This window comes from Podarcis bocagei (assembly GCF_964188305.1).
Source record: "Podarcis bocagei genome assembly, chromosome: 3".
Classification (NCBI taxonomy): domain Eukaryota; kingdom Metazoa; phylum Chordata; class Lepidosauria; order Squamata; family Lacertidae; genus Podarcis; species Podarcis bocagei.
Window position 1 is genome coordinate 27234208 of NC_138127.1, and position 25022 is coordinate 27259229.

Genomic DNA, 25022 nt, shown 5'->3' on the forward strand with positions numbered 1-25022 from the left:
AAAAACCGCTAGACGAAGAGAATCACAGAACGGATTCTTTTCCTCTTGCGAGGCACCACTGTAAGTATTTTTGTCCTCCAATTTCTATCTCAGCATACTTTATGGCAAGCATCTGGCCAATTCTCCTCAGGATTGTCTAGGTAGTTATTGTAACAGTACACATTAAGTGTGTCAGGAAGAATGGATAGTAGTGGGTGCAAAGAAAATTGGAAAACATAAAACCTGCTGAACATTAAGCAAGGGTAAGAAAGCCAGAGAAGATAGCTTGTAGTAAGAATTCCTTAGGACAGAAGTATCAATAAGCCTATTGTGACGTCCATTGGAAAACTAACTGCACAGTAAGTTTTCCACACCACAAAAGTATTTCATTTCTAACATCTACAAGCTAGGACAGTGGGTTATATTTTTTCCTTTAAAAGTTTTGCTTTAGAAGGTATCAGAAAGAATATAATACTGCCATGGTTTGGCCTAACTTTTCCAGCTCAAATATCACATATGGAAAAATATACCACAACTCAGAGGATCTCATCCCATTATACCCAATTAGGTAGCAATTTCTAAGCCAGACCAACATGGTGAGTACACCTATTCACATCAGATGTGCATGCCAATGTTAGTAAGCCAACTTGCACTATGCTCCGACAAGCGATCAAATAAAGCAAAGCAATACTAAAATATTTTGTTTTTATTTATTCTGTTGCAGAACTCACCCAAATTGCAAATTTGTAGCAAGGCCCCAGCATGAAAGTATAGAATGAAAGAGATACAAACAGAAAACGACAGAGCAGTGATGAAAGGTTAAGCTTTATGTCAAGGGAAGAACACCCTGGAAGTCCATTATATCTAACATTTTTGTGCCATGCACGCTTGGAAAAGGCTCAGCAAAAATAGCAAGACCACACATCCATATACTGAATAAACAGTACAAAGTGTCTGCAGTTTCAGGAGTTTCCTTTAAACAAACATGCATATAGAGCACATGCAAAGAGAGGACTTTGGTTTGATATGTGTTTAAACCCTACGAAAGACAACTGCGTAACAGGAACTTTGCTTCAATTTACACTGCGCTAAACATTTACCCATTTCAAAGGAACACAAGGCAGGGAATTTTTTAAGCCTCCAAGGAACTCCCTTTGAATGCCCTTTTGCACATCAGGTAGAGTTGCAACAGCATCTCATCTCATAAATGAAATCAGCATTTTGTTCTGGAAATTCACAAAAACAAAACACCCCAACTCACCTGAGGGATCAAAGGAACTGCCGCCAGGAGAAGGTGAGGGTGATGCTCCAAAAGCAGCTTCGAAATTGGGCTGTAGTATATTAGCCTGAGCTGGAGTAACAGGGGAAGGGGAAGGAGAAGGAGCAATAAAAGAACCCCCAAAACCTTTGGAAAAATGAAAGAGGGAGAAATGAGAAAGTAATTAGATAACTACTAAAAGCTGGCCAGCACACACAGATCTGAATACTCTTAAGGGGCAAAGCAAATTTTTGGATACACGGTACTATTTCTTGCTTTACATAGCAGAACAACTGGGGACTGTTGCACATCCATCCTCTCAGAACACTTTATGGTAGAACTTAATACTAAAAAAAACCTCTTGTCCTGATCGAACTATTAGGGATCAAAGTGGCCTGCTGTATCATTTCCTACCCTTCAGGACTTAATTGCTGCAAGATCAATTTAGAGCTGAGATAAGGCTTGATGTAAGAGCTTGCACACTTACTGCCAACAACAAAAGTTACTTTTGACCATTTGCTATGATTCTACATTAGAGGGGGAAAGAAACTCTAATAATTATATAATCACTTGTGAAATATATACACCAGCTTTATTCATTGTTTAGAGCCTGCAAGTGTCCCAAGCTAGGAATAATACAGTGAAGGACATATGATCTCATCGGACACACTATGGTACACATGGCTATCCTGCTCTTTTGACATATTTGTGTACTGTACTATCAAGGTGCATTTTCTGAATCAGAGAGCACTCCAAGATTTTGCTACTCCTTTTACTGCCCTTCTAGTGCATTAGTTCTGAGAAATTCGTAAACATCGTCATCTGCGTAGCAGCTATGAGTTAGCTAGCAATTATCTAAACTGGAGGGTATATTTGCGCACACATTTCAATTATAAATCCCATTTTCACTCATTGCATTAACTTCAGCAAAATAAACAATTGGCAGTAGGCAAGAGAAGAGGGCTGAAGCAGTAATGTGATTCCTTTGGGTTGCAAGGCAAAATAATACAGCTAAGAAGGCTTAAGTCAGTCTTATTACTAAGGGTCTGATAAAGCCATAAAAGCCTTCAAGAACTAGAAGCCAAAGCAGGGGTGGAAAACCACCTTCAACCCAAGGGCTGCATTATCTTCTGGGCAGCCTTCCAGGGGAGACCTGCTAGTGGTGGACAGAGCAATGGATGCAAATTTTACCTTTGTACAGTAGGCTAGTTTCTATACACATTAAACACACCCCTCTCTATCCTTCAACCAGGGAAGCAAGAGGTGCTATCAGAGTTCAAGGGCACTATCTGGCTGTGCAAAAGCCCTCAAGGAGAACGTCTATCGGGTCCACTGAGCGGTGTAACTTGGGGAGAATTCTGAGGGGCAGCTAGAGAGGCCTGAAGGGACACATTCAGACCCAGGGCCTGGATTTCCCTACACTTCCAACTTTTTATATCTGCCGCTGCATGAATCAAGAACTAAATGTTTGGCACCTCCGCTTTCATGCTTTAAAAGCTCTGCCTTTACTTATGTTATTGCTGAAGCCTAATCAAAGTCACAAAAAAGCAAGCACAATTGCATCTACGGTGTAAACATGCTACTTACTAATGGTGTTGCTACTAATAATGAGTAACAGAGAGCTTTGCTACTGAGCAGCCTGTGAAATGGATGCATTGTGGGAAACTACTTTCTACAATACATTTTAGAGGTCCAGGTGGAACTGCCTCCACAAGAAAAGGGTGCCTCTATACTATAAACATGAAAGGCTGGCTTTGATGAAATATTGTTCTTGTCAGGAAGGCACCCTTGGAATAGCATTCCTTGTGTTCTCTTTAGAGGTGTGCAAATACAGACAATTCTGTTCTGGACATGCATCTTAGGCAAATAACTGCGTCCCCTAATTTTGTGTGCCTCAAATCAGCCAAAACTCTCTCAGGTCAGGGCTTTTTGTTGTTGTTTAATGTTCTTTGTTTCATTCAAATACATTTTATCCCGTTTTTACTTCAAGGAATTTGGGGCAACATCAAATATCCTGTAAGCACACGTACCACGTTTGATCTGAACAACTGGGTGACACAGACTGTGTTGCGTGAGTGGAGGTGGTGCCAAGATCAGAGAGTGGGAATTTTAACCAAAAGATCTCCCTGGTCTTAGTCTAATGCTAACTATGGCACCATGCGGACTCTTAGGATATTAATCTCTAGTTCGTTTAATTAAACGTTTCATAGAATAAATTAAGGCTAACGAAAAGCGTCAAAATGATGTCTCTGCAAATACTTTGCTTTCACTGCCATCGGTAGAACAGAGAAATATCTTCTTCATCCTGACTGGCTAAACAGAACTAGCAGCAACACAATTCTATTGGCTTAGAACAGTGGTGGGAAATCTCTGGCCTGTAGATTGAAAGTGGCTCACTAGGCCTCCATATCAGATTTCTCACATCACATTCCTTCCTACTTCCCTATGAAATTCTACTGAGTTACAGCTAAGCTTTTAGCACTGAAAAAAATGACTTCCTCTTTTCTCTGCGTTCCAAGAAAGGCAAGCTAAGATGTTTCTACGTGTGTGTGTGTGTGTGAGAGAGAGAGAGAGAGAGAGAGAGAGAACATGACAGACAGAGGTGGTGTGTGTTTTGACTCCACCCACTTGAGCAGGTGGTCCTCAACCACTTTTCTTACCCTGAAGGAATTTAGCACTGCAGAGGCCTAATGTTCCCCACCCCTGGCTCAGAGTCATGTTTTCTAATGCACCAAATGGAGTGAAGCTTGCTGCTTCTGTAAGCGATCACCCAATATCTGTGCTCAAGTAAAGAAATATTTAAAAATATTTTTTAAAAAACTACCACCATGATGTTAAGAATGGCACATAATTGTTTGTCATTACCAGCCAATAGGTCGGCGGAAGCAGAGGAGCTAGAAGCAGCTTGGGTTGCAGGCTGGGGTTCAGGAGCACTACTTCCAAAAGCATCTATAGGTATTTCCATGAGACAGCAAGAAAAGGCAAGAGGGTTTAAACAGTGAGTAGGTTAATGTACAAGTCTGGGGCAAAGCACACAACCCTGGACTACCAAAACAAGACAAGTGCCATTTTTCATGGCTGTAGAAAAACCACCACCAAGCATATTAGTAAGTTTTGATCACAGCTCTTCTAGAAGAAAGCAAAAGAAAGCTATCCTATACCACCCTACTGAATTAACAGCTTGCATTTGCTGATCTGAAGCAAATCACTTAGGTACAGTCTAGCTGAAGGAAGGAGAAACCTGTGGCATTCCAGATGTTGCTGGACTCCAGCTCCCATCAGCCCCAGCCGACATTGCTAGTAGTCAGGGATGATGGGAGTCTGGTCCAGTAACAGCTGGAGGGCCATAGGTTCACCATTTCTGTCTAAATGGAAGCTCAGCTTTCTGCAAAAAAACAACAACCCTCCCTCCGTGCCATCATTGGCAAAGTGACGGAAAGCTTGATTGTACAGAAAATAAACACATGTATGCAAATATTTTAGAGGGAAATATTTTCCAGGCATTGAATGTAAAAAGCATAATTAAGGCACAGTCAAATTCAGATTCTCAAATTTGTAAAATATGATAAGCTTCCACAATTTTGCCCTTTTGTATCAAATTCCACAGAAGTGGGATCAACTGACATATCTCTCCCATTTGAAAACACATCAACTAAAGTTTCTCAACTCCATTCCTTACTAGTGACTTAAAGATATTAGGCAGCTGGAAATAGAAACCACACAAGCAATATAAAAGCATCACTGCAAAGCACTCTATACACACTGTAGGTGAAGAATGTAATAATTCAAGTTATTTAAGCAAGAAAGCAATTCCATGCATGAAATGTTGCTGAAAATCAGGAGAGATGATGGAATAAATAAAAAGGGCTAATGGTTTATTTTATAGCAAACAGTTTAAATGCATATTCAGTAGCAACATAAAAACTGTAACAAACAAAACTGTTAAGGAACTTTAATTTCTAGTGAAGAAAAATGAAATGGAACTGAAATGAAATGAAATGTGAAGTTCTCTAATGGTGAGAAGGAACAATACCCACCACCAAACAGGTCAATCACACCTGAAGACTCCACTTTAGCTGGGGAGGCAGTGGGCAGGGACGATGGTGCTGCAAATGCATCCACTGCAGTAAGCATGATATATTTAGTATAAGCAAATCAGGAGTGATGAGATCCAACTACCTTGGATCCATGAAAACACAGTAAATAAACATTGACTTCTGAAATATCAGCACACGCGTTCCCTTTACATTTCTCATGTAGCATCCAAAATTTAGTTCTTTCCACTATAGTACAGTGGTGCCTCGCAAGACGAAAAGAATCCGTTCCGCGATTCTCGTCGTCTAGCGATTTTTTCGTCTTGCGAAGCAAGCCCATTGATTAGCGCTACAGCGGTCTAGCGGCTTTCCGTGATCAGCTGTTAAGCGGGTTTTTCAGCGGAACAGCTGATAGGCGGCTTAGGAAAAGGGGGGGAGCGAAAAAAACCCGCGGGGACGCGCAATATTTTTTCGTCTTGCGAAGCAACCCCATAGGGCAATTCGTTTTGCGAAGCGCCTCCAAAACGGAAAACCCTTTCGTCTAGCGGGTTTTCCGTCTTGCGAGGCGTTCGTCTTGCGGGGCACCACTGTACTTTAAATAAGCATTTTGCAAGCAGTGCAACTATTTTAACACCACGCACACATACACAGTTCCTTGACCATTTCTATTTATCTTCTATACATACAAACTTTATCATACATTATTTTTCCTTGATACTCATAAGGATTTTAAATATATTGTATCTCCGCCGACATCTTGTGATAATGTCTCATCTATGAAACCAACTCACTGACCCAAAAAGTAATTTTTATCACAGGGAGAAATTTGCATATGCAAGTCCTTCCCCCCAAATTCCCTGTATCTACCAAGTCATGCTGCCACTACTACTTATCCTAATCATTGTCGTGACACATCTGCAGTATGATCTTAAGCATGCCCACTAAATCAGGAGTTCTATTGAGTTCCAGGTCTCTACGGAGTCTGCTTAGCACTGCCACTTCTTTGTTCTCCAGACTTCCTTGCAACCTTTATTGTCCAATGGGACTTCCTGGAAATAATTTTCCAAGTACTCTGGGAAATGTTGTTGCACAAGTTGCTTCAAACTTTGACGAAAATGCATACAGAGGAGAGATCAGCTTTGTATCGATGAAGAAAGTAATCACTGACTCTTCAGCAGCTCAAACTGAGTTGCACTGAAACAAATTTGGGAAGGGAAGGGTTGTGATAAGTCATTTGAGAGAAAGCAACAAGCACACTCACCAGATAAGAGATCACCAGTTATAGAACTCTCAGGCACAGGAGAAGCTCCAGTTGGTGGAGAAGAAAAAGCATCTTGCAGAAGACAAAGAAAAACCAAGTAGAAAACAAATGAAGATTGGAAACAGAGAGAGATGCTTCACACAAAATACTGGTCAAAATAGAAAAGCAATTAAGAGAAGGAGGAGTTTGGGTTTTTAAGGGAAAGGATAGTACTATTCTTTACCTGTACCAAACAGGTCTATGCTAGGAGTAGCGTCTGGCTTAGGTGCTGCAGAGGCATCAGCAGGTGTAGACTCAAACAAATCTAAGATCAAGAACACACACATGTCTTTAACTCATTTCTGGGAGACAAGACTTGGCAGTTTTTGCAGCTCCAACATGGATTTTTTTTTTTTGTTTCTTTCCAATTGTCACAAACAGTATACGTGCAAAAGATTGTTTGCATATGCTGTACATCCAGGATCAATTCCCCCAGAAACATTCTTTTTTTTAATTAACAAAAAAGAGTTAAAAACAAATTACCACCAAAGATATCTAGAGCAGGAGTAGGAGCGGAGGAGGAAGTGGTGGTGGTGGTAGTGGTAGTAGCAGACGTGGTAGCAGTAGTGGTAGTGGCAGTGGCCGTAGTAGTAGCAGTAGTAGCAGGGGTTGGAGGGGCCACGGCAGCAGCTGGAGTAGGAGTAGTTGCGGGAACTGAAGCGGCTGCACTAGTTGTAGGGGTAACTACAGGAACGCTGGTCTCGGTGGGCTTCATAGCAAAGAGGTCCAGCTCTGGAGCAGCCTCTGCACTGCCTTCAGATGGGGCAAAGGGGTCTTGTAAAAGGAAAGGGCACAATATATACATGGGATCAGTAGGGAGGGAGATGGGGAGAAACCACACAGAGTGTGGATTAAAACCACACACACACAGAGAGAGAAAAATATATAGTATATTATGCATACACACAAAACACAAGAGATCATTAGCTAAGCCTCCATCATCTTTACCAAGGGGTAAATAAACACAGCTTTCCCCACCCCCACCCCTAAAAAATAAGGTGTTTTTTTAAGCTTCTAAAGTTACAGTGACTCTGTTATAACGTTATGGTAGCAACCACAGGAAGAAACCCACTGACTGACCTTTAACGTTTGGCATTGTTAGGATGTTTCAGTTAAAGGGGGGGTGGGGGGGAACTTCACTGGAAAAGAAAAAAATTAACCACGTTTTCTCTACACATGCTCTGGGGGGGTCTACAGATGTGGGGGGGGGCTGCTTGATAGATTAGAACTACCTCCCAAGCTGTTGGAGAAAAGATTAAAGGAAGTCATAGGGTGGTGGGGGAAGAGGGAGAGAGAGAGAGAGAGAGAGAGAGAGAGAGAGAGAGAAACATACTGCCATGTAGTTTATTTCAACAGTACGACAAACACGACAATGACGGACTAGCTAATGAGATGGAACCCACCATTTCCTGAGCATGCATCAAGAGCTGCTGCTACAGGGGTTGGGGTAGCTGGTGCTGCCGCCCCTTCAGCTGCTGCAGGGGCTTCACCAGGAGAAGCTGCAAAGGCATCTTGAATGCAGTTTTAGGAACAGAAATTAAAGAAGGATTAAAAGAAGAAGAAAATATAGTAAAAAAAAAAGAAGAACCAGGTTAAAAATGGCATAGAAAAGATTCCCTTATACAAACTGGAAAGGCAAGAGTGTTGGCGGGGAGGGCCCCACCTGAGTTTTTTTGGTGGTTGTTTTTTTTTTTGTTGCAGATACCAGCAGGTAGCTTTGTTTACTCAATCAACTTGTAGTAGGTGAGGATGCAGAGACAAGCCTGAGGGTCACAGGCAAGATATGCAGGATAGCGAATCGCGACAAGATATTCATTGTATAAGGGTTCTGAATAGCATGCTCATGTAACAACCAAAATAATTTTTTTTAAAAAAAGAACCAAAATAATGGACTGTATACAATTAGGATTAAAAAAATTGTAATTAAGACATTAACGTTGTCCTATTCTGTCAAGCTCTCTCATACGTATCTGAACAGTAATTCTAAATCTGGGGTATTTCCTAAGATTTAGGAACCAAACTGTACCAGCAGGCTTCAACTATTTGTACTATAAACTGCAACAATTCCTGATTTTATGGCAATAGGAATGCAATACTGATGTTCACTTGCTCTAAATAGCTCTTTCAATGTGACTTAAATTATACTGATATTCCAACATATACAGCCTACTCCCTAAGAAGATGAATTACTAGAAAAATAATCATCATAATCTTACACCGAGCATATAGCATCTTCTTAGAATTATATAATTACAGTTTTTGGTTATACTGTCCTAAGCCGTTTGACACCCTTTTCTTACATACTATCATCCATACACCATGGGTATCTAATAGTGCCTTTGTGCAATAATGGAAATTACTCTAAAAGTTTCTACAGTCATAATCCAGCAGTAGTGTGGGATTTTCTAGCCTAGACTGTTTTCCATTATCAGGATTAATCTAATACAGTCGTACCTTGGAAGTCGAACGGAATCCGTTCCGGAAGCCTGTTTGACTTCTGATTGGCTGCAGGAAGCTTCTGCAGCCAACTGGTAGCCGCGCCAGATGTTCAGATTCCAAAAGAATGTTCGCAAACTGGAACAATCACTTCCGAGTTTGCAGCATTCTAGGGCGTTCGGGATCCAAGGTATGTCTGTATGGGGAACTTAGTAGCTGTATGCAGGCAGATACACTAATGCATTCTATAAGTCACAGGACTGGGGAGTGGGTGTGCCAATTGGCTCTGCCCACATGCTGACTAGCCCAAGTCCCCTGGCACCTGCACATAAATGTGTCTGCAAGAAAGGAGCCTCCATGCATATAAGTGTATGTGTGAAGGCTTCTGTCTACATGATCTGGATCATTTGATGATTGCAACGGAGCAACTGACAGTGGTACCATTTCCTCCCCAACTGCTAATTCCACAGTGGCAGAAAGAGAGGAGATGAGCCATCTGGATAGCCTTTGTAAGCAACGCCACTGCTGCCGCCATGCAGAATGAATGACAGAGGACAAGTCCCATTTCAAATTGTTTTCAATTTAATTGAAAGTCTTGACACAATCCAAGCATCAAAGACTTCCATTGCCCATCTGATTTTGGATTTGATACTTCCCAAGTATAGTGGTGAAGAAGGCAGCAGCTGCTTCCCACCTTCCCCTTCATGGTACTATTACCCACTGTAGACTGCTCTACGGCAATACAGGAATCCAGCCTAATCCATCATCTGTGAATGGATGGGTAGGCAAAGTGACTGGGGTAGAAGGGGAGGAACTGAAGAAACCATGGCTGTGGGGACATTAAAGAGAGGAGGGTTATGAATTGCAAACTAGCATTCCTAAATCTGAATACTGTACCATGCAACCCCTAAAAAGGAAGGAAATGTTTTAAGTTACAATTTGTCGAAACACAAAAGCTTTACATGCAGTTAACGTAGGCATGGCATTTTCATGTTAAAAATATACATCTTCACACACAAAAAAAGTTACTGATGCCAGATATTCTAAAAAGCTCACGTTGACATGCATCTGAACTGCAACAGAACCAAGCTAAAGCTGATTTCACACTACTGAAGAGCAAAAGAAGAAGAGAAGAGCAACAGGAAATGGAATCTGCCAAGTTCTCATTGCCCTGAAGTTGCGTAGTCTCCATTTAACACATTACAGCAAACTGTATGGCAGTTGTCCAATAATGAATCGAGAACATTTCAATTTTCAAAAGTTCTGATTTGACAAAGTAATTAAGAAGCTTTATATTAAAGCCACATCAAAACATTGATGAAAATGGAACACAATTTCCTAGCTGCTGTATGGATCATATTTTGCTCACCTGAGCAACCTCCTAATCAGCCATTTGTTCTTTTTGCACAATGCTTTGTATGTGGTGTGTGTGTGTGTGTGTGTGTGTACTTCTAAAAAGCTTGCTTTAAAAAAACAAACAAACAAACCTTTGACTGTTCACCTCTACATAGTTCTATCTTTATTTATCGTTCCATCCTTATCCTTATTGTGATATCGATATATCACAATGTTTGGCTGGTGATAAATCTCAATGTTGAAAACCAGATATCGCCTAGCCCTACTTTGAAATATAGATTAGCAGAACAGCAAAACAAGGTAAGAGAATGGCTGAGCCTCCCTCTCACTCCATCAGCCTTTGGGATGTTGCACGAGAGGAATTAACCAATGATACCACTTCCTGCCGTCCAACATTTTAGCATGAAACTTATCCTGTGTCAAGACTAGGATACAATCAGTAGGATTTACAGAACTAGTAGCAGCAGCTGCTGCTGCTGCTGTGTCAACAGTGGGTCTGTGGTAGAGTCCCAAACATGGAAAGCTTGTGCAATCTCCACAATAAGCTTAATAGTAACTAGTTTCAGTGTTATCACTTCCCCTTCTCTCCCCAAGCATTATTCACAGCAGCTACATGCTGCCTACCAATGGAGCTTTCCTCCCATAGCAATAGCAGCTTCAGAGGTGGGGTGATTTTTGTCAGGACCACAGCACGGAGAAAAGGGTTGAATCCCACTCCTCTGTGGCCTGGTCTTCCTACCTCCCATGGCTATTTGTAGATAGAGCGATATAAGCAACTTAATATTGTGTGTTTGTCATCCCTTGGCCCACTTCAAGTTTCCATGGTGATCACTCCCAAAAGCAACCTTGTCTTTGGAAAACTTAACACGCAAACTGGGCTATCCTGAAGCTTCCAGGTATAAGTATTGCATTTTGTCAGTTCTGCAGCAAGTCTATGAAAATGAGTGGGTTTCAACAATGTTTTCTCATCCTCTTTTTTTTTTAGAGAGGGAGGGAGAGTGGGAGAGAGGGAGGGAGAGGGAGGAAAAACCTCAGTGACAAAACTAACCTCCAAAGAGATCCACTTCAGCAGAAGTAGGAGCAGCGGCAGCTGTAGATGTAGCAGAAGCAGATGCTATTTCAGTAGTAGTAGCAGCAGCAGCAGCTGCAGCAGCAGCTGGGGTGGGCTCTGTTGCAAACGGATCTGAAATCTGCGGCTCAGAACTAACACCGGAAAGCCCAGCCAGACCGTCTACAAGTCCATATATGAAGATCAAACGGAAATAGTGAGCAGGAGAGAGAGAAAGAGAGAAGGGGAAAACAAACTAACACTACATTGCAAAAAAGAGTGAAATGGCAGGACTAGGCTAATTGTGTATTAACAATTTGGAGGAACTGGGGTTAGAAATCAAGCGTTACTCACCCTCTCCCAAGAGGTCTGCAGCATTGTCCGTTAGAAGATAGCAATGTAAAGAAATAAGAGTTAATAATAACTGCCAGGGCCAACATGCATGCTATCCAGAAGTCATTCTCTGCCAGCGTGGGGCTATTTCAAATCAACAGGACGCTGCTCTAACTCCAGACATGCCACAGGTACCTTGCATATGGTTTTATAGGATGCAGTCTGCTTTCTTTTTTCCAAAGCTCCTAAAAACAAAGACTTAAGTGGCCGAGACTTCTCTGAAACCATTTCTACCACAGCTTCATCCAACCACATTTCATCTTTAAAAATAATCTGGACTCATCTGATGCATCATCCCCCATGTACCATTTCATTTTTCCAACACCCTTGGGAAGATGAATACCACTTCACCCAACTACAGTACATTCGAAGAGTCCATCATGAAATGACACAAAAGTGTCACTATCCAACAGGCAGCGAAGGTTGTTGGGTGCAAGCACTGATCAAGCCAAGTGCAACATATATAAAAAAAATATTGAAAGAGTACAGTTCAGGCCTGTCCCGTCCCTGCTCTGCCCCTCCCCCCCTCACAAAGAAAGCATCTCTTCCTGACTTGCAAACCCAAACCTTTAAGCCATAATCTTTTATATACCAAAGTTAGCTTTGAAAGACTCAAACTGGAAATGACCCTTCCCGTCTAAATGGACAAAAGCGGACAGCTAGGTTTATTGTTCTTGGCTATAGCTCATGGTTAATGAGCAAAGAATTAAAGAACAAGCCCTGGTTTTTTAGAACTTGCTCAGCCAAACTCTGACCCAGTAAGCCATAAGCCAAACGTCATGTAAATGACGCAAATGTAAGAAAAAGTAGGCAATACAGATGATTCCTTGTTCCACTAACTATTCCGCGGTCTGAGTAAGCAGTGATGCACGAGGAAATGTGGTACTCTCTGGTTTTTTGTTGGTTTCCCATCAACCCCAGCCAGCAAACAGAAGAAAGCATGCTGATGACCAAATATGTCTCTTCTCTCTGCATCAGAGGCACAGAGAAGAAAGCTTAACAAGAGGTCACAACAATAGGTGCTCCACTGTAAGATAGCTTGCAGCCTAGGTGTGTATTATCTGCCATGTGCATCACTGAAACTCTGCTTTCCAATTCCACACAAGAAAAAACAACCTTGAACCCTTGGTGACCACAATGTATATCTGCTGGGCTGCACTGGGCATACCAAGCCATAAAGTGTGCAGCCTTGACTTTGGGTGTAGATTAAACTTGGGGGAACTTGTTTCACTTTAAATTTTCCTCTTAGGCAGCATGCCTACTGCCTCTCTTTCTCCAACAACTCCCCCAGTGCCCCTATAATATGCTCTAGAGGCTCTCTCAACCTTTTGGAGCAGATTTGGGGGGCACAGGGGCAGATGAAGAGGTGAACAGTGCAAGGCAATGCCCCACTTTGAAGTGGACCTTCCCTTACACAAGTGGATGGATGCAATAATTAATCTGCTAGCAAGTTTATCACCATGACAAGAATGACAGCTTTTAATTTATAGGTATCACTAGAAACCACTTTCATGTTTCAGCCCTAAAATTCCAGTTAGAAGCAACAACAACAACAACAAAAAAGAGCTTTGTAGCACCTTAAAAGACTAATTTATTATGCTACCAGCTTTCATGGACTGAAGTCCACTTCAGGGATGTGTATACCTGTGAAGAGATCCAAGATTTAGAACCTCAAAGCCAAAGTGAGAGCATTTGGGTCAAAATTAAGGGAGAGAAGAATAACAGTGACCTCATTGTGGGAGTTTACTATAGATCCCCAAGCCAAACGGAGGACATAGATGATGCCTTCCTGGAACAGATGGCCAAGCATGCAAAAGGAAGGGAGATAGTAGTAATGGGGGACTTCAATTATCCGGATATTTGTTGGATGTCAAACTCAGCCAAGAGCATAAGGTCAAACAGATTCCTCACTGACCTTGCAGACAACTTCATTGTCCAGAAAGTGGGAGAAGCAACAAGAGGAACAGCCATTTTAGATCTGGTCCTAACCAATGTTGATGACCTGGTTAGTGGGGTAGAAGTGGAAGGGTCATTAGGCGCGAGTGATCATGCTCTTCTGAAGTTTACTATACAGAGGAAAGGAGCAGCCAAGCATACTAGGACTCAATTTCTTGACTTTAAGAAAGCCGACTTCATAAAACTTAGGGAAGTGCTGGGTGAGATCCCATGGACAGTAATACTAAAAGGAAAGGGAGTTCATGATGGCTGGCAGTTTGTTAAGAGGGAGATAGTAAAAGCACAACATCAGGCAATACCAATGAGACGGAAACATGGAAGGTGCCTAAAGAAGCCAGGGTGGCTATCTAAAGAACTTTTAACTGAGTTAAGATTAAAAAAGGATGAGTACAAAAAATGAAAAAGGGGGGAAACCACCAAAGAGGAAATCAAACAAATAGCCAGCACGTGTAGACACAAAGTCAGAAAAGCTAAAGCACAGAATGAACTCAGGCTTGCTAGAGAGGTTAAAAGCAACAAAAAAGGCTTTTATGGGTATGTTCGTAGCAAAAGGAAGAACAAAGAAACAGTGGGGTCACTCAGAGGAGAAGATGGTGAAATGCAAACAGGGGACACAGAAAGGGCTGAACTCCTCAATGCCTTCTTTGTCTCAGTCTTCTCCGATAAAGAAAACAATGCCCGACCTGAAGAATTTGAAGCAAATGATTCAGCAAAGGAAACACAGCCCAGAATAACTAAGGAGATAGTACAAGAATACTTGGCTAGTTTAGATGTATTCAAGTCTCCAGGGCCAGATGAACTGCATCCAAGAGTATTAAAAGAACTGGCAGATGTGATCTCAGAACCACTGGCAGTCATCTTTGAGAATTCCTGGAGAACAGGTGAAGTCCCGGCAGACTGGAGGAGGGCAAATGTTGTCCCTATTTTCAAAAAGGGGGAAAGAGAGGACCCAAATAATTACCGCCCAGTCAGTCTGACATCAATACCAGGGAAGATTCTGGAGCAGATCATTAAGCAAACAGTCTGTGAGCACCTAGAAAGGAATGCTGTGATCACCAATAGTCAGCATGGATTTCTGAAAAATAAGTCACGTCAGACTAACCTGATCTCGTTTTTTGACAGAATTACAAGCCTGGTAGATGAAGGGAACGCAGTGAATGTAGCCTACCTTGATTTCAGCAAGGCATTTGACAAGGTGCCCCATGATATTCTTGTAAAGAAGCTGGTAAAATGCGGTCTTGACTATGCTACCACTCAGTGGATTTGTAACTGGCTGCCTGACCGAACCCAAAGGGTGCTCATCAATGGTTCCTCTTCATCCTGGAGAAGAGTGACTAGTGGGGTGCCACAGGGTTCTGTCTTGGGCCCGGTCTTATTCAACATCTTTATCAACGACTTGGATGATGGACTCAAGGGCATCCTGATCAAATTTGCAGATGACACCAAACTGGGAGGGGTGGCTAACACCCCAGAGGACAGGATCACACTTCAAAACGACCTTGACAGATTAGAGAACTGGGCCAAAACAAACAAGATGAATTTTAACAGGGAGAAATGTAAAGTATTGCACTTGGGCAAAAAAAATGAGAGGCACAAATACAAGATGGGTGACACCTGGCTTGAGAGCAGTACATGTGAAAAGGATCTAGGAGTCTTGGTTGACCACAAACTTGACATGAGCCAACAGTGTGACGCGGCAGCTAAAAAAGCCAATGCAATTCTGGGCTGCATCAATAGGAGTATAGCATCTAGATCAAGGGAAGTAATAGTGCCACTGTATTCTGCTCTGGTCAGACCTCACCTGGAGTATTGTGTCCAGTTCTGGGCACCACAGTTCAAGAAGGACACTGACAAACTGGAACGTGTCCAGAGGAGGGCAACCAAAATGGTCAAAGGCCTGGAAACGATGCCTTATGAGGAACGGCTAAGGGAGCTGGGCATGTTTAGCTTGGAGAAGAGGAGGTTAAGGGGTGATATGATAGCCATGTTGAAATATATAAAAGGATGTCACATAGAGGAGGGAGAAAGGTTGTTTTCTGCTGCTCCAGAGAAGCGGACACGGAGCAATGGATCCAAACTACGAGAAAGAAGATTCCACCTAAACATTAGGAAGAACTTCCTGACAGTAAGAGCTGTTCGACAGTGGAATTTGCTGCCAAGGAGTGTGGTGGAGTCTCCTACTTTGGAGGTCTTTAAGCAGAGGCTTGACAACCATATGTCAGGAGTGCTCTGATGGTGTTTCCTGCTTGGCAGGGGGTTGGACTCGATGGCCCTTGTGGTCTCTTCCAACTCTATGATTCTATGATTCTATTCTATGATTCATCAGCTAAATGAGATTGATATGATTTCTGCTCTATACTGATAAATGGTGCCTTCCATCTGGACAACAACTTCCAGAGAGGGACCAGGTTTAGTCTGAAGCAGACCCTAATCTACAAAAGCTTATGCTATAATTAATTGTTAAGCATTTTTAAAAGTTGCTACAAGACTCTTGGTAGTTTTTGCTGCAAGTAGACGAACATGGCTGCTGTTCTGGAAGTCGTTAAGAAGCAGCATGAGCATAGCTCAAATAAACACAATTTATATTTCAATTCACACAGTTGAACAAGACACTCCCTGCCCAGCAATAAATTGGCTGTATTATAAATCTATACTCCTTTAAGGTGATACCTAAGGTCCTGTCTGTCTCCTGCCTGTTTTGGGTGCTCATATAGCCCAAGGTTTAATATTCTCAGTAGGTGTAAGAAGGTTTTCTGAGTTCTGGCAGCCTCCACTGTGGTTCCAGAGTGCTGCATATTTAATGACAATTTAAGGCATTCGGGGTTTAAATGTCACATTCCTTCTACAGAAGGAGAGAATTAAAGCTCAACATAGCTAGGGATATAGTGCTCTTGTTATAGGGCAAGTCACAAGTAAAATGAGAACACATTTCGGGATCCACGTTTTATTACACTAATGGCTATGCAGAGATCAGCAGAAATAGAGACCCACCTTGGATTCAACCACACTCATTCGCTGTACATTTGCAAAAATGAAAGCTTTCAAAACATGGTTTTCTTTGTGAAACAGGATTCACTATGGAATAATGAAAACTTTGAACAGATAGGCTGAATCTAGACCTTCTATTCTGAGCTTTCTCTAAGTTCCTTGTTAAAATGAAAACAAAATCAAGTGGGGTTTTTTTTGGGGGGGGGGGTTGGCAGGTTCTTAATATCCCATAGACCCTACCATGTAAATGCTGCTGCTATAGTGTTCTTTAAAAAGAAAAGAAAAAGGCTACAGAAAACAGTAGTGAATGCTTCTCTCAAATGGTGACACTATCCATATACATTTCCAAAGGACCTATTGGTTCTAAAAAATGGTTTGAGATACAGTGAGAACATCTAGCGCTATTTCAGGATTTCTTTTATAAGCGACGACCCACGTAGGAGGATGACCGCATGCCCTTACCGGGGTTATCATGTGCTAACGACTGTGAAGGTGCAGACCTAATGGATTCCATGCCAAGTGATGTCATAAGACACCCACTGGCATGAGAAACCTCTTCCTACACCTGTTACCCAGTGGTGGCAAAAGTCTTTTACTTATCAATACCTCGCCCAATTGGCCACTACTAATATTTCTATGTGCCACGTGATCCACCTGGAACAGGTAAAACACAGAAGCTTGGGGAGCTACATCCCTCTCCCCCAACACTCTGACATGCAATATCAAACTAGAAACCTGAAGTAGCAGCAAGTGACTGGTGTTCATCCAAGGGGTTGGAAAATGAATGTGGCCTTCTGCCCACTCCTAAAATAGTAAGGTTTGGTTTGTTAAACACCACCACACACAACATATAGCCCTTGTGCTGGCTAGTTCCAAGAAGGATTCTTGTCACTTATTAAGGGAGGAGGGGAGTGAGTCAAGGCCCTTCTCCAGATACTCCAAAATATTTCCTAGTAATCAGTGGCTCAGCATTTTTTCTCCAGAATAACAGTTCTGACAAGTTTACAATGCTGCACACCATGAAAAAGGAACTGATCCATGTCATGCTAGACCATGGTTTAACACGGTATCCAGAAGCTGCAACAAGTCTTAGGCTTGTGTGCTCTCCCATCCTGCGTATGCAAGACAATGATATTGGCAACATTTACTTCCTTTAAAGATGGCTTGTTGTTGCCAGAAAATCCAAGATTATGGTTTACACCAGCCTTCCCCAAGCTAGTGCCCTCCAGATGTTGTTGGACTACAAATCCCATCACTCCTGGCCACTGACCACACTGATTGGGGGAACCAGGTTAGGAAAGGTTGCTGTACACTATGGTTAGTTTAAGAAAACCAGTTTCACAACCAATGCTCTGAAGCAATTGACAAAAAAATATGAGTTAGTGGTGCATTGTGATCCCAGGTTCCCATGCTACAACAAGCGAACACTGAAGGAGACTGAAGGAAATGCTTCTCCAAGCTGTGTGAGAAGAAGTGGGGCGGGGTGTGTGTGCAAGGCTCCTTTCAGCTTATGCACAGTTTTGTAAACCATGGTTTAGTGTGATGTAGGAACACAGCCAGAGTGCAGTCAATGCTCAAGGGTCAAGGATTATTCTAAAAGGAGTTTTCAGAGGTCTGTGATCAGAAAGTTTTTACCTCCCCATGAAGTTGCTCCAGCAGGAGCTGCTGAAGCTGCTTGCGCAGTAGTAGATGTAACGTCTGGCAGAAGGTCTAGAAGATCACTGGAGGGTTTGGAAGCACTGTTGCAGAAATAAGACAGAAAAGAATTTTAGGATGAAAGCTGCAGGTGTAGTTTTGAAATGGGGTACTAGTCTTGTGAAGACTTCGCTATCCCTCTGTCCTGATCAGTGCCTTGTGGAACTAGAACCAAGACATTGGGGGATAGCACTGAGTGTGTGTGCGTGTCACACACGTGCATTAAGCGTTGTGCACACTGATACTTTGGGTACTATGAAATAGCTTGCCCACAATGAGCTTAAGATGGTCTTTCCAACAGTGTGAAAGAAGTAGAGAACTTATAAAATACAGGCAATGACCAATCTATGTGCATCCAATTGGCTCATGACCATGCATGCACACATCTCTGCAACCCGGAAGTTGGCGGCAAAGGGGCCAGAACAGGACAGAGCACTGACATGTTGGTCGTTGCCTGTATATATTGAAAAAGACAACTTTACCCATATCATTACTCTTTAAACACAGCTTTAAAAAAAAATTTATAAAAAATAATAATGAGTATGTATTTTTATTTGTTGCTTAACTAACCTGACTGGAGCTGCTGTAGACGATGTTGCAAAGAGATCAACTGGAGGAGATGTATCAATACTTTTTGCCGGGGTGGAATTGGGAGACGTAACAGTTGTGGCTGGAGAAGACTGGACAAGAAGAACTCATAAGTACACAACATGCACTTAATTAAGTCTACTTAATTTTTCAGCAGTTGCTATCTTAAAAGCATCTTTAGTATTTTAATATAAAAAAGAGGTCAACAGTGTAGTCCTGTGCATGTCTGCTCAGAAGTAAACCCAATGAAGTTCAATGGGGCTTACTTCTAGGTAAGCGTGAATAATCTTGCAGTGTAACGTGATTAAATCCCCTCCCAATAAAGAGGTCCATCTCAAACTTTCACTTCCTCTATCATTAGCCCATAAAGAGGAATCATAAGCACGTGTTAAAAAGACAAGTGCCAAATTCAGTAGATACAGAAGTTACTTTATTAACAGCGAGTTAAAAGGCCTTTGAATTTTAGGTCTCTGGTTCACAGTAGCTCAATATTATCTGGGGATCAGTGGCTAAGCAAGATCTCAGATTTCACTGCCATGACAGAAGCTGGAAGCCTGCCAACATCCATCTAGGAAAAGATCCCATCAGCATATCTTCAAGGCAAAGGTGTTCCTCTGCTGCTGAAGGCCACGGGTAAAATCATTTCCCTCACCCCCTTCCATGAACTCAAGTGTTGTTGTTTTTTCTAAGAGACTTTGTATGTCTTCAGTCTAGGAGGAACTTAAGAAATGGCCCCCAGACACTAGGCACCCTATTTGATGGCTTAGAAAATATTTTTTAAAAAAACAACAACAATAGCTTCAACAGAGGCAGAGGAGACTAAACTCCCACTTCAATCCTTGCAGGAAAACGCCATTATTTTCCAGGTTCACATTTAGAATGTGACAACTGCATTCATCTGATATGAAACCGTGCCCTTATCAAATAGTTCTGCAGACAAAACTGGATGCAGATTACTATTATAAGTATAAAAAACAACTTGACAATTCTGAGACTTGGACTAGTTTGTTCTTTGTGTTCAGGTGTATGGTTTCAGACAAAGAGAATAGGGGTTTTGACATCAGAATTTAGAAAGAAACATAAAGGCAGGATTTGCATGATGTATGAAATGGAACCTAATCTATAACTGTTCCAGTTGCAACGTTTCTAGGTAAGATAAATGACTGTGCTGTAAATTGGTAATAAAACCTACTAATAATGGAGAGGCAGGTCGAGACTTAATCCTGATATCCAACCTGAACCTGGTGCAAGATTGTCATAGCCTTCTGGAACAGGGATCTCAGCTATTCACAGTAAACATAATTAATACTTTACTGTGCACAAACCAATCACACCCTTTCCACTCATGCTGAGGAGAAACAAATCATGATCCAACTTAACAGCAGAGGTTGTACAGTGGTGCCTCGCAAGACGAAAATAATTCGTTCCGCAAGTCTTTTCGTCTTGTGATGTTTTTCGTCTTGCGAAGCACGGTCCGTCGCAACTGCGCCTCTTCAAGCGGCTTTAAGAAAAAAGCGCAAGACGTTTTCGTCTTGCGAAGGAAGCCCATAGGGAAATTTGTCTAGCGAAGCAACGCAAAACCGAAAAACCCTTTCGTCTAGCGAGTTTTTCGTCTTGCGAGGCATTCGTCTTGCGGGGCACCACTGTAGTTTGTTTTGCTCAAATATGTCACAATAAGTAAACTAAGAACAAACGGTGGACACAGACTGTTTTCTGGGGAGCACAATAGACACAATCCATGGATAAAATGCAAAAGCAAAAGCAAAGCAACACAATGTTTCTTCCCGGTGCTGGCAAAGCGGAGCTAAGTGGGCACAATTAGTTAGCTTACGAATGATAAAATTATTAAGTAAGTTTACTGCAATGTCCTCATGTGGTTTAAATGGGAAGCTGTCCTAGAAATCCAACATATTCACATTTACATTTTAGAAGAGGAAACTTTCTATAAATGAGTGGATTAGTAAAAAGGGAGTGTCAGGGGAGTTGAATCTCAGCAGTATTCCTGCAACTTTTTAAACGCCATGATATGAAAAGGCCCAACAAATACAAATAAGTTCAAGAGGACGTCAGTGCAGGGCAACAAGCAAAACCAAGGAAGTTATCAAAGGCAAGAAACCTTCCCTTAAATAATGTTTATCTGTCCAAAAGAGAACACAAAGAGTACGAAGTCTAAAACAAACATACAGAGAAAGCATATCTTGCCAGAAGTATTAAGAAAAAATCATAAAAATGGCTTTAAACAGAAGGAGATAAGTAACCAGGGATGTAGCTGACAATGGTATGAAAGTTCTACTAGAAAAGGATAGGGAGATTGAAGAGAAGCTGAATGAATTGTTTGCACTGGTCTTCAGTGTACCAGTTGTTGGGGAGTTTATAGCTATTCCTGAACTGTTTCTCTCAGGTGCGGATTCTCAAAAACAGAGTGAAACAGGTGACAAGAGGTTGAAGTTTTAGGGCTAACTGACAAATTTAAAAATACAGTGGTACCTCGGGTTACATACGCTTCAGGTTACATACGCTTCAGGTTACAGACTCCGCTAACCCAGAAATAGTGCTTCAGGTTAAGAACTTTGCTTCAGGATAAGAACAGAAATTGTGCTCCAGTGGCGTGGCAGCAGCAGGAGGCCCCATTAGCTAAAGTGGTGCTTCAGGTTAAGAACGGTTTCAGGTTAAGTACGGACCTCCGGAACAAATTAAGTACTTAACCCGAGGTAACATTGTAACATGTTACCAGGTCTGGCAAACAATGGAAGGTTCTTTAAAGACTCAGATGCGAAGCTGCTGAACTGCCCAACAACAACAAAAATGTACAAACTGTCACTAAAACGAGCTTTCTAGTACCAGAGGATGCTATAATAGCCATTCTAATTCCAGTTTTAAATAAGGGATGAGGAACATAAAAAGTTACAGGGTCATTAACTGGGTAGATTGGAAGCAAGAATTATTAGCATGCCTTACAAAAGGAGTAGCCAACCCGATTTCCTTCAGATGTCCCTGGGCCCACTCAGTTCCCATCACCCCTGGACATTGCCCATGCTGGCTGGGGCTGATAAGAGTTGGAGCCCAACAATATTTATACACTGCTATATTGTTGTGTTTGATTTTACTGTTTTAGTTCTCTAGAAGCCACCTCAAGTATATATATTTGAGACAGAAAGGTAGAATATAAATTATAGTAAATAAATACAAAACACCAATTTTGCAAATACCTATAAAAACACCTGATTTTCCTTTACCACATGATCCAAATAAATGTGTAAATAGGGTCACTACTTAAGTTTGTGGAAAAGAGAGAAGATGCAGCTATAGACGTGTGGGTTTGATTACTCATTCATGTAAAATCCTCCTGCACACAGAATTAACACATCAATCAAGATACAGTTGGGCTTCTGACAAATCTTTTACATTTACATTTCTTAAACACTTGCATAAGAGAGTAACTCTATCTAGCCATTATAACATTAAAATGTTTACCTTGCCCAAGGGTGAAGGAGCGCCAGAGCTAGAAGAATTAATGTAAGAAAATTTTTGAATGCAATACACTAGGAATATCTTAAGCAGACTTGAAGGCTGGAGTATAATGCCACAGTCTATAGCAAAGAACAATAATACCTTCTACTCTAAAAGCTTATGAATTAAATGAAAATTCAGGTCTGTAAAACTTTAGTTGAAGATTGGTTAATACTCTCCCTGAATATCAAATACAGTCAATGAAATGTACAAAGAGATGCCATGACTCAGTGGTTAAGCACATTTCCTCTGCATATAGAAAGTCCCAGTTTCCTTCAGTTAAAGAATCACATCTGCATACTTTTAAAGCACACAGCTTTCTCCCAAAGAATCTTGAGAACTGTAGTTTAACCCTCACAGTGTTAAATTCCCAGTAATCCATAACAAACTACAGTGCCCAGAATCCTTTGAGGGGGTGGAAATGTGTTTTGAATGTCCTTTAAACATACAGCGTGTATGGAGCCTCAGATAGTAGTGACAAAACCTCTACCTGACTCTTTATGGGGCCACTAGGTGTCAAAGGAAACAATTATGGGCAACATGGGATATTGATCTGCCTCTGTAAATAAGGCGGCAGCTTCTTATGTTTCAATACTACTTAGGAAATATATATTTTAAAAAACCTTTTTAGTATAACTGAGGTTGCTTGTTTACTCTATGCAACTACATTGCTAAAGCAGACACTTAAAAATGTAATAGAAGTTGTTTTGATCATTAACTTGGGATATGTCAGACACCTTCATGGGATTTCCTGCAAAATTTCTATTGATTGTTCACCTGAGCAAATTCTCCAAATTAATCAAAGCAGCATTTATCGAAACTCATTGAAAACCAGAAACATTAGCCCAGTGAAGACTTTAGCTGAATGGTATAAAAGGTAAAGGTACCCCTGACCGTTAGGTCCAGTCGTGACCGACTCTGGGGTTGCACGCTCATCACGCTCTATAGGCCGAGGAAGCCGGCGTTTGTCCAAAGATAGCTTCCGGGTCATGTGGCCAGCATGACTAAGCTGCTGCTGGCAAACCAGAGAAGCACACGTAAACACCGTTTTTACCTTCCCACCGGAGTGGTACCTATTTATCTACTTGCACTGGCGTGCTTTCGAACTGCTAGATGGGCAGGAGCTGGGACTGAGCAACGGAAGCTCACCCTGTCACAGGGATTCAAACTGCCGACCTTCCGATTGGAAAGGCCTAGGCTCTGTGGTTTAGACCACAGCACCACCCACGTCCCAGCTGAATGGTATATGCCTAGTTAAATCAAATTTGCATTAGCTAAATTCATTGTAATTGACATTGATATGTTGAATCAAAAGGTAACTTAAAATTTAACAAAAGTTACCCACTCTGTTAAAGAATACATACAGTATTTCATACTTTTTCATTTCCGTTAAAAACATATCAGAATCAACATTATTTTATAAAATAATGTGTTCCTAATTCAGTCTTCCCTTCTCAACTAAAACTGAACCCACACCAGTCTACAAGACTTTGAATTGAAATACATAATTTACTATCCTTTTAATTCAGAAATACATTTTTAATTATGAAAATCAAAGTGTTTCTTTCCGTTTCAAAGTGTAATTCATAGGCATTTCATTTTTGTACACAGTTCTAGGTCTGTATCACAGAATTAAAGTTAAGCAAGGCCTATCGCTTCACTAAGAGATGCTAGAAGAGACACATGCTGTATAATATATACATGCATAACATTAGTGTGTATATTTACTTACCCCTCACTAAGTTGCAAAACAGCCATGTACATAAACAAAACAAAAGGGAGGCACATGTAAAGAAACATTTGTTAATTACAGCTTAATTAACAGCTTGACAAACAAATAGCCTAGATACGTGTTTGGTCAAGACACTAGGAAACTGTTACAGTGGTGCCCCGCAAGACGAATGCCTCACAAGACGAAAAACTCGCTAGACGAAAGGGTTTTTCGGTTTTGCGTTGCTTCGCTAGACGAATTTCCCTATGGGCTTGCTTCGCAAGATGAAAACGTCTTGCGCTTCTTTTTTAAAGCCGCTTGAAGAGGCGCAGTTGCGACGGACCGTGCTTCGCAAGACGAAAAACATTGCAAGACGAAAAGACTCATGGAACGAATTCTTTTCGTCTTGCAAGGCACCACTGTACTGAACATGATGGTATACATACAGCTGAGAAATATTAATATGCTTAGTAACTGTTATTTATTTATTACATTTATATCCCATCTTTCCTCTAAGAAGCTCAAGGTGGCAGACATGGCTCTCCCCCTCCCCCTTCCCCATTTTGTCCTAACAAGTCTTGTGAGGCACTTGAAGCTTGGTATCCATGATCCACGTCCAACACATGTAATGCCTGTGGCAAACATGCATCCTGACCCTAAGCATGTACATTCAGAAGCCCTACTGAATTCAACTGAACTTACTCCAAAATTTGCGTAGGATTGTAATCTAAATCAAGTAACTATAATCTTTAAATGGATTACATTATGCT

The 25022-nt window shown here is 41.5% G+C and overlaps 1 protein-coding gene and 1 long non-coding RNA gene across 2 annotated transcripts in view; one reads left to right on the forward strand and one right to left on the reverse strand.

Moving 5' to 3' along the window:
• The window catches only part of LOC308583449, a 193056-nt gene that overhangs the window by 51182 nt on the left and 116852 nt on the right, over nt 1-25022 (forward strand). The window lies entirely within an intron of this gene.
• SNAP91 (synaptosome associated protein 91) overlaps nt 1-25022 on the reverse strand; it is a 69377-nt gene that overhangs the window by 11023 nt on the left and 33332 nt on the right. The window contains exons 12-23 of the mRNA XM_081187394.1: nt 22506-22533; nt 19014-19123; nt 18384-18487; nt 11766-11780; nt 11412-11594; nt 7975-8082; nt 7055-7345; nt 6756-6836; nt 6533-6604; nt 5275-5358; nt 4103-4186; nt 1241-1384 (exon numbers count right to left, since the gene is read on the reverse strand). Coding sequence (XP_081043520.1) covers nt 1241-1384; nt 4103-4186; nt 5275-5358; nt 6533-6604; nt 6756-6836; nt 7055-7345; nt 7975-8082; nt 11412-11594; nt 11766-11780; nt 18384-18487; nt 19014-19123; nt 22506-22533 — 1304 coding nt within the window. The remainder of the gene's footprint in view (nt 1-1240; nt 1385-4102; nt 4187-5274; nt 5359-6532; nt 6605-6755; nt 6837-7054; nt 7346-7974; nt 8083-11411; nt 11595-11765; nt 11781-18383; nt 18488-19013; nt 19124-22505; nt 22534-25022) is intronic.